The sequence below is a fragment of the Bos grunniens genome, chromosome 8 (genome assembly GCF_055505025.1).
Source record: "Bos grunniens cultivar Pamir isolate PY7600 chromosome 8, Bosgru_T2T1.0, whole genome shotgun sequence".
Lineage (NCBI taxonomy): Eukaryota > Metazoa > Chordata > Mammalia > Artiodactyla > Bovidae > Bos > Bos grunniens.
Genome location: NC_141172.1, coordinates 99,530,723 through 99,545,111, shown reverse-complemented (window position 1 = coordinate 99,545,111; position 14,389 = coordinate 99,530,723). Strand labels below are relative to the sequence as shown.

At 40.9% G+C, this 14,389-nt stretch overlaps 1 protein-coding gene across 2 annotated transcripts in view; it reads left to right on the top strand.

Moving 5' to 3' along the window:
* The window catches only part of SVEP1 (sushi, von Willebrand factor type A, EGF and pentraxin domain containing 1), a 207,086-nt gene that overhangs the window by 163,876 nt on the left and 28,821 nt on the right, over positions 1–14,389 (top strand). For both annotated transcript variants that reach the window (XM_086315927.1, XM_086315928.1), the window contains 3 exons: positions 4,746–5,418; positions 7,421–10,212; positions 12,111–12,336. In XM_086315927.1, coding sequence (XP_086172053.1) covers positions 4,746–5,418; positions 7,421–10,212; positions 12,111–12,336 — 3,691 coding nt within the window. The remainder of the gene's footprint in view (positions 1–4,745; positions 5,419–7,420; positions 10,213–12,110; positions 12,337–14,389) is intronic.

Genomic DNA, 14,389 nt, shown 5'->3' with positions numbered 1-14,389 from the left:
TATCACTGATGAACATAGATGCAAAAATCCTTAACAAAATTCTAGCAATCAGAATCCAACCCATTGTATTTTGAATGAGACTACAAAATGACGCACAGAATAAAATTAAATATTTCAACGTTTTAGATTTTTACCAATTTCCATTTTTCCTGTTTTGGTAGCCAACATTTATAGGCCATATCTTATCATCAGTATAAAACTTCATCATTTTTAAATGACTCTTTTGCATAAGCGGGTTAACTATGTCCTCCAGAAAGCTGAGCACTCATTTAGATTTCTAACATAATGGAATGATGTGGCAGTTTGATCAAAGACCGGTTATAGTTCTATCTAGGCAGTAACTACAAGTTAATTCCTCTTTTTGTCGTTCAGAGAACATACGCTTCTTTAGCATCTTAAAAGACTAACTGATGTATCTTAGAAGACAGTTATTTTTAATAAGCTCCTGACCTCATCTTCATTGAATATTTTATCTAGTCTAAAGCACTGGCTTTATTTCCACCTTTTGAAGTTATTCAGTATAAATTTCTCTGCTTCTCTGAAATGCCAGCCATTCAAGTTTTGATGGCTTGGTCCCCAAGTTTTCCTACAAATGGATCATTGGAGCTAATTGAGAGGTTTCAGAAAGGGATCCCAGCCCTTCATACATTCCCATGACTTAAAAAAAAAAAAAGATCCTACACTCTGGTTAAGATGTCAAGCTCGCAGCATTGGAAGTGAAGATGTTGGGAGACAGACATTTCAGCCAGCTCAACCTCAAATCTGCCTTTCTCTTTCTCATAAATGGAAGTGATTCCAAGTCTGTTCACTCTCAGAGTCCTCTGAGCCTATTCCAATAGGCCTATAGCCATTTTTGAACTGTGATACCCAGAGCTGAAGCTACACTGACACATGCATATTAGAACATAACTACAACAGCAAAATAAAACACTAAATTTAGGGACTGGAGCATGGTACTTAAAACATAACTGTTTATTTCATCTCTCCTCTTCTCTTTCTGAATAAATGAGTTTCTAGAGATACAGATCACATCACATCAGTCGCTCAGTCGTGTCCGACTCTTTGCGACCCCATGAATCACAGCACGCCAGGCCTCCCTGTCCATCACCAACCCCCAGAGTTCACTGAGACTCATGTCCATCGAGTCAGTGATGCCATCCAGCCATCTCATCCTCTGTCATCCCCTTCTCCTCTTGCCCCCAATCCCTCCCAGCATCAGAGTCTTTTCCAATGAATCAACTCTTCGCATGAGGTAGCCAAAGTACTGGAGTTTAAGCTTCAGTATCATTCCTTCCAAAGAAATCCCAGGGCTGATCTCCTTCAGAAAGGACTGGTTGGATCTCCTTGCAGTCCAATGGACTCTCAAGAGTCTTCTCCAACACCACAGTTCAAAAGCATCAATTCTTCGGCGCTCAGCCTTCTTCACAGTCCAACTCTCACATCCATACATGACCACTGGAAAAACCATAGCCTTGACTAGACGAACCTTTGTTGGCAAAGTAGTATCTTTGCTTTTGAATATGCTATCTAGGTTGGTCATAACTTTCCTTCCAAGGAGTAAGCGTCTTTTAATTTCATGGCTGCAGTCATCATCTGTAGTGATTTTGGAGCCCAGAAAACTAAAGTCTGACACTGTTTCCACTGTTTCCCCATCTATTTCCCATAAAGTGATGGGACCGGATGCCATGATCTTTGTTTTCTGAATGTTGAGCTTTAAGCCAACTTTTTCACTCTCCACTTTCACCTTCATCAAGAGGCTTTTTAGTTCCTCTTCACTTTCTGCCATAAGGGTGGTATCATCTGCATATCTGAAGTTATTGATATTTCTCCCAGCAATCTTGATTCTAGCTTGTGTTTCTTCCAGTCCAGCGTTTCTCATGATGTACTCTGCATATAAGTTAAATAAACTGTATTCTAGAGATACAGTAACCCTTTTAAGGATGCCACCATTGATTCACTCAATTCGTTTGATGAAACTAAAGTCTTTTACACTGGCTGCCACTAAGCCGGGTTTCCCTCCGTGCAGTTTTTCTTTGTTATCTATATACAGGACCTCTATTTTATCTTTGTTATAAATATTACCTTGTAAGATTAGAAACATTGAACTGGATTATTAAAACCCTCATCCTTCACCCTACACCTATGTATGTTTACAAACCAGTGGGCTAAGGACAGAGTTTTGTGGCATTCACAAGATAGGAAATGCCCAGCTAGCTTACTTCTGTTAACCAGTACTCTTTGGGTCATCCAGTTAATAAACCACTTAAATATCTTTCTGTTCCAGCAGCATTTTGTCAGCTAAAATCTTATGAGACACCTTGTCGGAGCAACTGTCAAAAACAGTTTCCAGTTCCTTTATGCCTGCCACACTTTCACTGATTAGCCATCAGAAGTTGTCAAAAAACACACGAGATCCTAGTGACCGCTGCTTCCTTTTCCAGATGTTCATAAGCCATTCCTGTGTGTAAGTCCACAGAAGGCCTCGGCTATACCACACTCCCATTTCTTTGCTCCTGTTACTTTTCATCCTTTCCTGCTTTCTTCATGACTCCTCTCAAAAGCTGTTTCATCTGGGACACGGATGTGTAAACAAGTACAGGCACTGGCATTGCCTTGTGTGCTGGGGGAAGGGATTCTAGCATATAGCATCACCACATTGTCCAATGAAGGACTAAATGTTGATGGAGCGTGATAAAGAAAAGACAAAGGGATGGTGTCCATTCTAGGAAAGTATGGATAGTATCAAAAATGCGTTCTTTAAGTTCATTTGTTCAAAATACAAGTATTTAGTGGTAATCTCCCACTACATTACAAAGTGCTTTTTTACTGTGATTTTCCCATTAGCAAAGAGTAGTTAGTGGAGATTTTCCAGCAGATCAGAGGTCAGAGGCCTAACAAAATGCTGCCAGATTACAAAGCACAGTTTTTGTGTCCTTAAGAGGCTTTAAGAAATAAGGAAGGTTCTGGAGGCAGAGGCTTCTGCCTCAAAGCAGCTAGTCTCATGACATAAAGGAAGCAGTTTATAGATGGCACAATGGATCCTCATAAATCAGGGATGTCTCAGGTGATGGCTGTGAACTTCAGCCAATGAAATATAGTAGCAGCATTAAAGGACCTTGTAAAAATGATGATACATGGTTCAGAATGTTCCAAGGATGTAAATTTGTGCCATAAAAATATAAAACATTGAGAATGTCTACAAATGGAGCACGTTCTACACAGTAATAGCCGAAGCTAGGAACTCAGACCTTGGACAATGGATTTTTAATAATAAAATTAAAGTTTTAATGTACTGTCTTTGTACATCTTCCCAGACCCTTTAAGATGGAAGCCATCTAACAGTTTATGAAGTTCAGATTCTTATACAAAGAACTGAGCTTATCTACATTGAGCTCCCGCAGACCCCAACTGGAGACTCCTTAGCTGTTGAGTACAGCTATGAGTGTTTGCTTTGATACCATTTCTACCCACAGCATAATATATGATTATTGTAGGTAGGGAGGTTACAAACATCTCTTATGTTGCTCGATCATTTTTTACCTGATCTCTGTTTTCTATAGATTTCATAAATCTTGCCAACAAAGATAAAGAAATTCCACCCTCTCTATCATAAGTGAAATTGGAGATGTTAACTAACTGATGATTTAAGAATCTGCTGAAGAGTCGGTCAAATAATTTGTACTAATAACACTGACATACAGTTTCCACAGGATACCCACCGTCTGTGATGTAACTGATCTCATTTTAAGGAGAGAAGGAGAGAAGACAGAAGTGTTAGAATTCAGGAAACCAAAATCAGACCCTAACTCTGCTGCTTACATCTGTGTGATTCTCAGCAGATTATGTAGCCTCCTAAACCATCACTGTAAAATGAAGAAAGTAGTATTTCTTAGCAGAGTTCAATTGCTACCAAATTATTTCTGTCCCCTTACCCTTCATTAGTATCAGAACGACGGACCGATCAGATGTTAGGCATTCCTTTCAATCTCCCCATCCTCTTTCTCTTCAGTAAGAAAGTGAAAATGAAAATCAGACTGTAATTATTCTAATACTGCATATCCTAATATTGTGTTCTACTTCATTGAAAGAGTACTTGAGAATAATTTTAAGATTTTTGTAAATCATCAATCTACCATCATATATGGTGAAAAGCCTTGTACGTAAAAAAGACTGAGAGTTATTAAGCAAAATGTATTTGTGCTGGTCAAATAGCCATACTCAGACACAGCTTTTAATGCTAACAGTGTGGTTAAGGCCTTTGGAAACATTGGAGACTGAAATTATAATCTCTCCTTTAAAGTTCATTGATTATAAGTAAGAGAATAACTAAGAGTTACATAGAGGCTACCTATGGTTTATCAGAGCTTTTAGGACTAATGATCAAGTCAGAAACTGAAACTATCTGTAGACAGATGAAGTTCCAACTAAGTTGAGTCAAACAGAACCATAACTTATTCCTCATTTTTATTTGTAAGAAAATGTATAACAATTTTTAGAGTTTCTTAAATAGAAAAAATCCACTTCCCTTTCTGAACAAGCCCTAGTATTATTACCAAGATGTGTATCTTAAATGAAGATGATTTGGTCAATAAGCTCAAATTCAAACAGTAAATACTGTTGTAAAGGATAAAGAATAAAAGTAAAGTCATTGTTGGAAAGATCAAAAATAAAAACGGAATAAGAAGATGCAAACACCTTTTCTCAAATATACTTTCGTTACTGTTTCTTTCTCCCCAATCTCATAGCTACACCCTTGCCGGTCCTGACACCATTGAGTGCCTGGCCAGTGGCAAGTGGAGCAGAAGTGACCAGCAATGTCTGGCCGTCTCCTGTGACGAGCCGCCCAGCGTGGAGCACGCGTCCCCAGAGACTGCCCATCGGCTGTTTGGAGACATTGCGTTCTACTATTGCTCAGATGGCTACAGCCTGGCAGACAACTCCCAGCTCCTCTGCAATGCCCAGGGCAAGTGGGTTCCTCCGGAAGGTCAGGCCATGCCCCGTTGTATAGCTCATTTCTGTGAAAAACCCCCTGCTGTTTCCTACAGCATCCTGGAATCTGTGAGCAAAGCAAAATTTGCAGCAGGCTCAGTTGTGAGCTTCAAGTGCATGGAGGGTTTTGTACTGAATACCTCAGCAAAGATTGAGTGTCTGCGAGGTGGGCAGTGGAGCCCTTCCCCCATGTCCATCCAGTGCATCCCCGTGCGCTGTGGGGAGCCGCCCAGAATCCTGAATGGCTATGCAATTGGATCAAACTACAGTTTTGGAGCCATGGTGGCTTACAGCTGCAACAGGGGCTTCTACATCAAAGGGGAGAAGAAGAGTGCCTGCGAAGCCACGGGGCGGTGGGGCAGCCCCACACCCACGTGCCACCCCGTGTCCTGCGCTGAACCGCCGAAGGTTGAGAACGGCTTTCTGGAGGTAAGAGGCTGGTTCACAAGAGTCCTGGCTTTCATCGCTGACAGGGCCAGCCCACTGCGTGGCTTACTCGGAAGCAGGGGTGTGGAAGGAAATCCGAGGAAGAGGGGATATACTTACACACGGGACTGATTGACCTTGCTGTACGGCAGAGACGAGCACAACATTGGAAAGCAACTCTACTCCAATTTTTAAAAATGCTATTGAAAAATAAAGAAGCAGGGGCGTGTAATTGAACAAGAGACTAAATCTGTAGGCAGTAAATATTGGAGAGAATCTGAGAGGTTATAAATCCTTTTAATCTATAGCTTTCTACCTTCTGCTAGCATACAGACACTTGAAATACTTCTTAGCAGTATCTTAGCCCTAACCATGAAGTTACAATAAAACAGTTTTAAGAAAATATTATTTTGCTTTATAAAAGTTGTTGCAAGATGGATGTATTATTTTTATAGAAATCAAGGTTGAAAAGGAACCTAGAGAAATCTATTATCATCTCTAATTTTTAGACACAGGTAGGGCGGTAAACCATCCATTCACTGTAGGACAGCTTCTGTGATTTTCTTTTAGGGCACCTAAAGGTAATTTTATCAGGACAAAACATTATATTCTATCCACAAACGTCCTCCTTTCTCATTAATATGTGTCTGCTCATTAAATCTATCAAGAAATCAGGAATAAGAATCTATTCCCCCAAATCAAGGGCCATTTTAAGCAGGTTATATTCTAATTAAATACTTCTTAGAAATTCACACATGCATATAGCACCATTTCTCCTTTATATTTTAAAAGAGTGAAAGGATTTGTCTAAGACCTTTGTTCAGATATATTAACTTTCCATTGAAATGAGAGTGTCTAGTATATGTAAGAAGGCTTTCTTCATTTATTCATTTAGCAAATATTTCTGGAGCTCCTACTAGGTATCAGGTAAGCAATCGAGATCTGCTGCTGCTGCTGAGTCACTTCAGTCGTGTCCGACTCTGTGCGACCCCGTAGATGGCAGCCCACCAGGCTCCCCCGTCCCTGGGATTCTCAGGCAAGAACACTGGAGTGGGTTGCCATTTCCTTCTCCAATACATGAAAGTGAAAAGTGAAAAGTGAAAGTGAAGTCGCTCAGTCGTGTCCGACTCCTAGCGACCCCATGGACTGCAGCCTACCAGGCTCCTCAGTCCATGGGATTCTCCAGGCAAGAGTACTGGAGTGGGGTGCCATTGCCTTCTCCGAATGAAGATCTAGTATTTAATAATTCTGAATAGGTCTGTGATTAGATCCATCATGGTGTTTACGTGTATGTGGGGTACCCAAGAAATAAATAGGTAAACAAAGTAAATAATTATGTCCAAATACTGGGAGGTTTACTGCAGCACAGAAGCTGGACTTTACCATGATCGCTAACAAAAGAACCATTGTAATGTTTTTAAAGTTTTAATAACTCATTCATCTTAGTATTGCCTAAAATGATCTATTATTATATTATATACTTAGGTATCTGAATGTTGAGCTCATGAATATTATATTTTTTGTTTAAAAGATAAAATACTACTTTTTATTTTCCACCCTTATGTTACGGCAGCAGTTTTTTTAACAGCACAAACAGATGTATCTTTGTGTTGTGTATGTGTTCTTTTCTGTGAGTAAAACAACAAACTATAGCATTGTGAGATTTTTTTGAATTTACCAAGCAGTTTATAATTTTTGGTATTGCTCCATCTACTCATCAATCAATTTAGAGACTTGAATTTTTACTTATTATGGTCTTAACACTGTGGCTAGTATTTCTGCTGTAGGGACTGATTACTTAATTTGACCTTCTACCATCCTTTTTGTTTATTTAAATTGAAAAAACAGAGTGGACCTATTGGAAAAATATAAGTCCTCATTTGCTTATGTTTTAATTGATTTATTTTAACACAGGCATTTTAGTTCTTTACTATGATTCATTGTATTTTGTCAGTTATATTATCTGTTAACAAACTGTGTTTAATTGTCTCTCCCTGTTATCCAGCATACAACTGGCAGGACCTTTGAGAGTGAAGTGAGGTACCAGTGTAACCCAGGCTATAAGTCAGTTGGAAGTCCTGTGTTTGTCTGCCAAGCCAATCGCCACTGGCACAGTGAATCCCCTCTGGCATGCATCCCTCTCAACTGTGGGAAACCTCCCCCGATCCAGAACGGCTACACAAAAGGAGAAAATTTTGAAGTAGGGGCCAAAGTTCACTTTTTCTGTAATGAGGGTTACGAGCTTATCGGTGAACATTCTTGGACATGCCTGAAATCTGGCAAATGGAATAAGAAGCCGAACCAAAAGTGTGTGCCTGCCAAGTGCCCAGAGCCACCCCTCTTGGAGAACCAGCTTGTATTGAAGGAGTTGACCACAGAGGTGGGAGTGGTGACATTTTCCTGTAAGGAAGGGCACGTCCTCCAGGGCCGCTCTGTCCTGAGATGCTTGCCATCCCAGCAGTGGAATGATTCTTTTCCTGTTTGTAAGATGGTTCTGTGCCTCCCACCTCCCCTCATTTCCTTCGGCGTCCCTGCTCCTTCTTCTGTTCTTCATTTTGGAAGTACTGTCAAGTATTCTTGTGTGGATGGGTTTTTCTTAAAAGGAGATCCTACCACCTCCTGCCAAGCTGATGGTACCTGGAGCTCTCCACTGCCGGAATGTGTGCCAGTAGAATGCCCGCAGCCTGAGGAAATCCTCAATGGCATCATCGATGTGCAAGGTCTTGCCTACCTGAGCACAGCTTTGTATACATGCAAGCCAGGCTTTGAGTTGGTGGGCAATACCACCACTCTTTGTGGAGAAAATGGTCACTGGCTCGGGAAAAAACCAACCTGTAAACCCATTGAATGCCCAAAGCCCAAGGAGATTTTGAACGGCAAATTGTCTTACACAAAGCTACACTATGGGCAAACCATTACATACTCTTGTGACCGAGGCTTCAGGCTCGAAGGTCCCAAAGCCTTGACTTGTTTAGAGACAGGAGATTGGGATGTGGATGTCCCATCTTGCAATGCCATCCACTGTGATCCCCCACAACCCATTGAGAACGGGTTCGTAGAAGGTGCAGATTACAGCTACGGTGCCATGATCATCTATAGCTGCTTCCCTGGGTTCCAGGTAGCTGGTCACGCCATGCAGACCTGTGAAGAGTCGGGATGGTCAAGCTCCATCCCGACATGTGTACCCATCGACTGTGGTCTCCCCCCTCACATTGATTTTGGAGACTCTACTGTGGTCAGAGATGGTCAGGGATATTTTAACCAAGAAGACGACATGATGGAAGTTCCGCATGTGACTCCTCACCCCCCTCATCCTCTGGGAACAGTGGCTAAAATCTGGGGAAACACGAAGGGGTCTCCTGCTATGCATTCGGCAAAATTTCCATACAACACCCTGGTTTCATACAGCTGTAATCCGGGATACGAACTCCTGGGGAACGCTGTGCTGATCTGCCAGGAAGATGGAACTTGGAATGGCAGTGCACCGTCATGCATTTCAATGGAATGTGACCTGCCTGTTGCTCCTGAAAATGGCTTTCTGCACGTTACAGAGACGACCACGGGCAGTGCCGTCCAGTATAGCTGCAAACCTGGGCACACTCTGGTGGGCTCTGACCTGAGACTTTGTCTAAGGAACAGAGAATGGAGCGGTGCTTCCCCACGCTGTGAGGCCATCTCATGCCCCAAACCAAATCCAGTTACGGATGGCTCCATCCGAGGAAGCAACTACTCGTACCTGAGCGTGTTGTACTATGAGTGTAATTCTGGGTATGTGCTGAATGGCACCAGCAGGAGAACATGCCAAGAAGATAAAACGTGGGATGGAGATGAGCCCGTTTGTATTCCCGTGGACTGTGGTTCACCCCCAAGTTCAGCCAACAGCCAGGTAAAGGGAGAGGAATATACCTTCCAGAAAGAGGTTCAGTACACTTGCAACACAGGCTTCTTGCTGGAGGGGGCCAGCAGCCGTGTTTGTCTTGCTGATGGAAGTTGGAGTGGAAACACTCCCATCTGCGTGCCCGTCCGGTGTGCCCCCCCATCACAGGTGGCAAATGGGGTGATGGATGGCCTGGACTACGGCTTCGGGAGGGAAGTGGTGTTCCACTGTCAGGATGGGTATGCGTTACACGGGGCCCCCAAACTCACCTGTCAGTCAGATGGTAACTGGGATGCCCAGGTTCCTTTCTGTAAACCAGTCAACTGCAGCCCTCCTGAAGATCTTGACCGTGGCTTCCCTAATGGCTTTTCCTTTTATCGTGGGGGGCAGATAGAGTACCAGTGCTTTCCTGGTTATAAGCTCCATGGAAGTCCTTCAAGAAAGTGTCTCTCTAATAGCTCCTGGAGTGGCAGCCCCCCTTCCTGCTTGCCTTGCAAGTGCTCCCCACCAACTATTCAGAGTGGAGCTGTTAATGGGACAGATTTCAGTTGTGGAAAGGCAGCTCAGATTCGGTGCTTCAAAGGCTTCCAACTCCTGGGACTGTCTGAGATCACCTGTGAAGCCGATGGCCAGTGGAGCTCTGACTTCCCACGCTGTGAACACCCTTCTTGTGGTTCTCCTCCAACGATACCAGATGCATTCATTGTTGAGAGGGGTTCATTGGAGGAAAATGTAATAACTTACACCTGCAAGCCTGGGTATGTCATCCAAGGCAGTTCAGATCTGATTTGTACAGAGAAAGGGATGTGGAGCCAGCCTTACCCAGTCTGTGAGCCCCTGTCCTGTGGACCTCCACCATCTGTCTCCAATGCAGTGGCAACTGGAGAAGCGCACACCTATGAAAGTCAAGTGATGCTCAGGTAAGACTGTGCATGGTTCCAGAGTCTCCAAGGGGCGCAGACAGGAGGGTTGTAAAATGAAAAGCAATAAATCAGAAATTAAGCTAGTTGGGAAGAAAACATCTTCTCTGGGCTGTTCTCAAAACTGAAGCTTTTAACACTGGGCCTTATTCTGCCCATAATTATCCATAGATTGGCTTGTAAAAGTAAATTTCCACATTTTCAGATTATAGTTTCTAATACAGTTATCATAATTAACGGATTCTGTTGAGCTTCTTGGACCATCAAGATCCTCTAACTAGCTTTAATACCTATTAACTCATAGGCTCTTTTTTGAATGATACACTGATAAATTTCTTTGATATCACCTAAGAATTATATTCATATATGTAAATGTTGGGGAAATAGGGCAAAAACTGAAGAATTCAGGTCAAAAGTCACATACTTTCAACATAAATAAGGAGATAGTCTTAGGAGGACGTCTAACCTATGCTATCTGAGCAAACTAAGCATTTAATGCACAAATGGTGACTTTTTGCTGAAAAATTCTCTATTTAAAATGTAGTATTAAAAAAATGAGAAAATATGGAATGAATGTATAATTTAGATTTTTATTGGAATAAATGCCTGTAATGTGCAAATATATCTCAGCCCTCTAAATCAATTTAGATTTTGTTGGTATCTCTGAAGGAATTAAGGATTATTCTTCACATATTGGCTTCTTAAGTTTTATGAATAATAACTCTTCTTAAGTCTGTCTGTTGTAGACATTTTAGCCCTTCATTTTCTCTTACTTGCAGTAAGAAACAGACCCGAGGGAAGATTGTCAGTGAAATGAAAGCTAAGGAATAGTGGGTTATGCACCTAGAAGAAAAACAAAAATTATTCCTTACTTTTGAAGCGCATTTGCAGTTTTCTATTTGGATGTTTGTGTGTCAGTTAGCTTGAGAAATCACAACACCACCTGCTTCCTAAGACTGTCCTGTTTGTTATTCCTTGTGTGTTGACAATCTTCAGATCTTCACTTGTTAGTAAACTGATCATTCCAAGTTTGCAAAAAAAACCTGTGACTGTTACCTAGCCTGGTAGTTTGTGAAATTTTGAAAATATACCCACCCAATAAATATTAATTAAATGGTTTCAGTATAGTGGTAAAAGCAGGGCCTCTAGAGCCAGGTTCCCTAGGCAGGAATCTCAGCTCTGCTGCTTCCTGGAGAAGTTATTTAATCTCTCTGGCGTCAGTTTCTTCACCTATAAAAATGGGAATAAAAATAATCACACCTATTCATAGAGTTGACATGAAAATGATTTAGTATCTGTAGAGCAATTAGAACAGTGAGTGGAATTTAATAAATATTCTGTAAACATTTGTTGAATGAAAAAAATGCAAAGTTTTCAAAATCACTGAGTGTTTAGAGTCATATTGACTCTAGTTTGAACACCAATACTGCTGTTACATGATAGCTACTAAACAAGATTAAAAGACACACATTATGTAGAGGACTTAGAACAGTTCTTGGAACAAAATAGATTCCCAGTCAATACTAATTGTGCTATATTCTTACTAGTATCTGAGTTTATTTTGAACCTTGTCTAGAATGTCTTGAACTGTTAGCTGTTTTCAGAATAAAAATGAATTCAATAATGGTATCATCCAGAGCAAAGGTAAATCATGTAAACAAAATTTAAGGCAAGTTTAGACGTGGCTCCTCTTTAATGTGAATAACTGAGGATTGATCTGATGATCATTGTTATCCTGGTGTTTTTGCATGGCAACACCATCTCCCTGACATTTGAGTCCGTTTTAATATATCATATAAAATGTGTGCTGAGCTTTGTAGCAACTTCTTGAATCCAAGAACAAGTCACCAACTACATCACACTCCATTTAAGGCACTCACTTTTCTTTTCAATTGCAGGTGTCTAGAAGGTTATGTGATGGATACAGATATAGACACATTCACCTGTCAGAAAGACGGTCATTGGTTCCCTGAGACAATTTCTTGCAGTCCTAAAAAATGTCCTCTGCCAACAAATGTAACACATATACTTGTTCATGGAGATGATTTCAGTGTGAATAAGCAAGTGTCTGTGTCATGTGTGGAAGGGTATACCTATGAGGGAGTTAATACATCAACATGTCAGGTAAGATTTTCTTAATTAGAACGTGTAGAGTGTAACTCATCTATATATATATATTATACTATATGTGAGTGTGTGTGTATGTGGATATATATGTAAGTGTGTATTATGCTCTGTGTGTGTGCATGTGGATATATGTGCAAGTGTATGTGTGTGTATAAGTATGTGGATATAGATATAGATATATCCACACAGGCAGTATCTTGTTATCCTGAAAAGAGAAAATGCCTCAAGTTTCCAATCCTGTCAAAGAATTTGAGGAGTTTTTTCACAGAAATATAAAAACATGTATTTCTTTCCAATATTCTCATTTTTAAAAATAAAGTGCCAAGGGTACGTGAGAAGTACCAAAGATAGATAAAATGTTCAGATATCTATAACAAAAGATTCATGACAGATTAACTGTGTGAATGCTTTACACATAGACAGTCTGTGTGTAGAAATGAGCCCTGACTGTTACCACATATGTTTCTGGTTTTAGGAGAAGAGCAGAGGCAGAAGACACAAATTGGAGTAGAATTCTGCCTCTGCTTATGTCACTTTATAAAGTTACTTAGAATTGCTTAGCTTCTATCAGCATGGCATTCCTAATCCAGTGCTGGATTGTCAGATGACTGCAGCCATGAAATTAAAAGACACTTGCTCCGTGGAAGAAAAGCTATGACAAACCTAGACAGCATATTCAAAAGCAGAGACATTTTGCTGACAAAGGTCTGTATAGTCAGAGCTACCGTTTTTCCAGTAGTCATGTATGGATGTGAGAGTTGGACTATAAAGAAGGTTGAGCACCAAAGAATTGACGCTTTTGAATTGTGGTGCTGGAGAAGACTCTTGAAGTCCCTTGGACTGCAATGAGATCAAACCAGTCAGTCCTTAAGGAAATCAACCCTGAATTAAACGTTCATTGGAAGGACTCATGCTGAAGCTGAAGCTCCAATACTTTGGCCACCTGATGCAAAGAGCCTACTCATTGGAAAAGACCCTGATGCTGAGAAAGATTGAGTGCGGGAGAAAAAGGGAACGACAGAGGGTGAGATGATTGGATGGCATCACTGACTCAATGGACATGAGTTTGAGAAAACTCCACGAGACAGTGAAGGACAGGGACGTCTGGTGTGCTGTAGTCCATAGGGTTGCAAAGAGTCAGACAGGACTTAGTGACTGAACAACAGCATATCAGCATGGCATTAGTGTGCAATTTTTTAGAAGGAGAAGTGAATGAAATGGAAGAAATTGTCAAAAGCAGATCCTAATAAAGGAATCATGACAATTTTTCCCACTAGGGAAAAAGTTAATATATGCTAAAATAAACTCCAGATACATCAAAAAAAAATAATACTGTGTAGCTTTTGAAAGTTAATAGTAATACCTAGAATAATCTGTGCAAGACATATATTTATTGAAGCATTATTTACAGCATTGAAAAATTAGATATAATGTATATTTCCAACACTAGGGGAATGGTTAATTATGTGACAGGTGTATATTAATATATATAAAATTACTTTTGGCTCATCTGTAGAATAAAGGGTTTAGTCTCAAGTCCTGTTTCAAATGCTATTCAACTCATATGCTATTTCCTCAAAGAAAACAATATAACATTAGCAGAGAATAACTGTCTTCAAGGGAGACATCTGTGTGCACCTCTTTGTACACCCGAAAAGAAGACTGGAAAATGTTAATACTAATTGTGGTGGTGGGGGAATAAAGTAAATGTGTGTGTGTGTTTGGTTGTTCAGTCACTTAGTCATGTCCAACTCTTTACGACCCCATGGACTGCAGCACACCAGGCTTCACTGTCCTTCACTATCTCCCAGAGTTTGCTCAAACTCATGTCCATCGAGCCAATGATGCCATCCAACTGTCTCATCCTCTATCACCCCCTTCTTCTCCTGCCGTCAGTTTTTCCCAGCATCAGGATCTTATCCAATGAGTTGGCTCTTTGCATCAGGTGGCTGAAGTATTGGCGCTTCAGCATCAGTCCTTCCAATGAATATTCAGGGTTGATATCCTTTAGGATTAACTGGTTTGATCTCCTTCCAGTCCAAGGGACTCT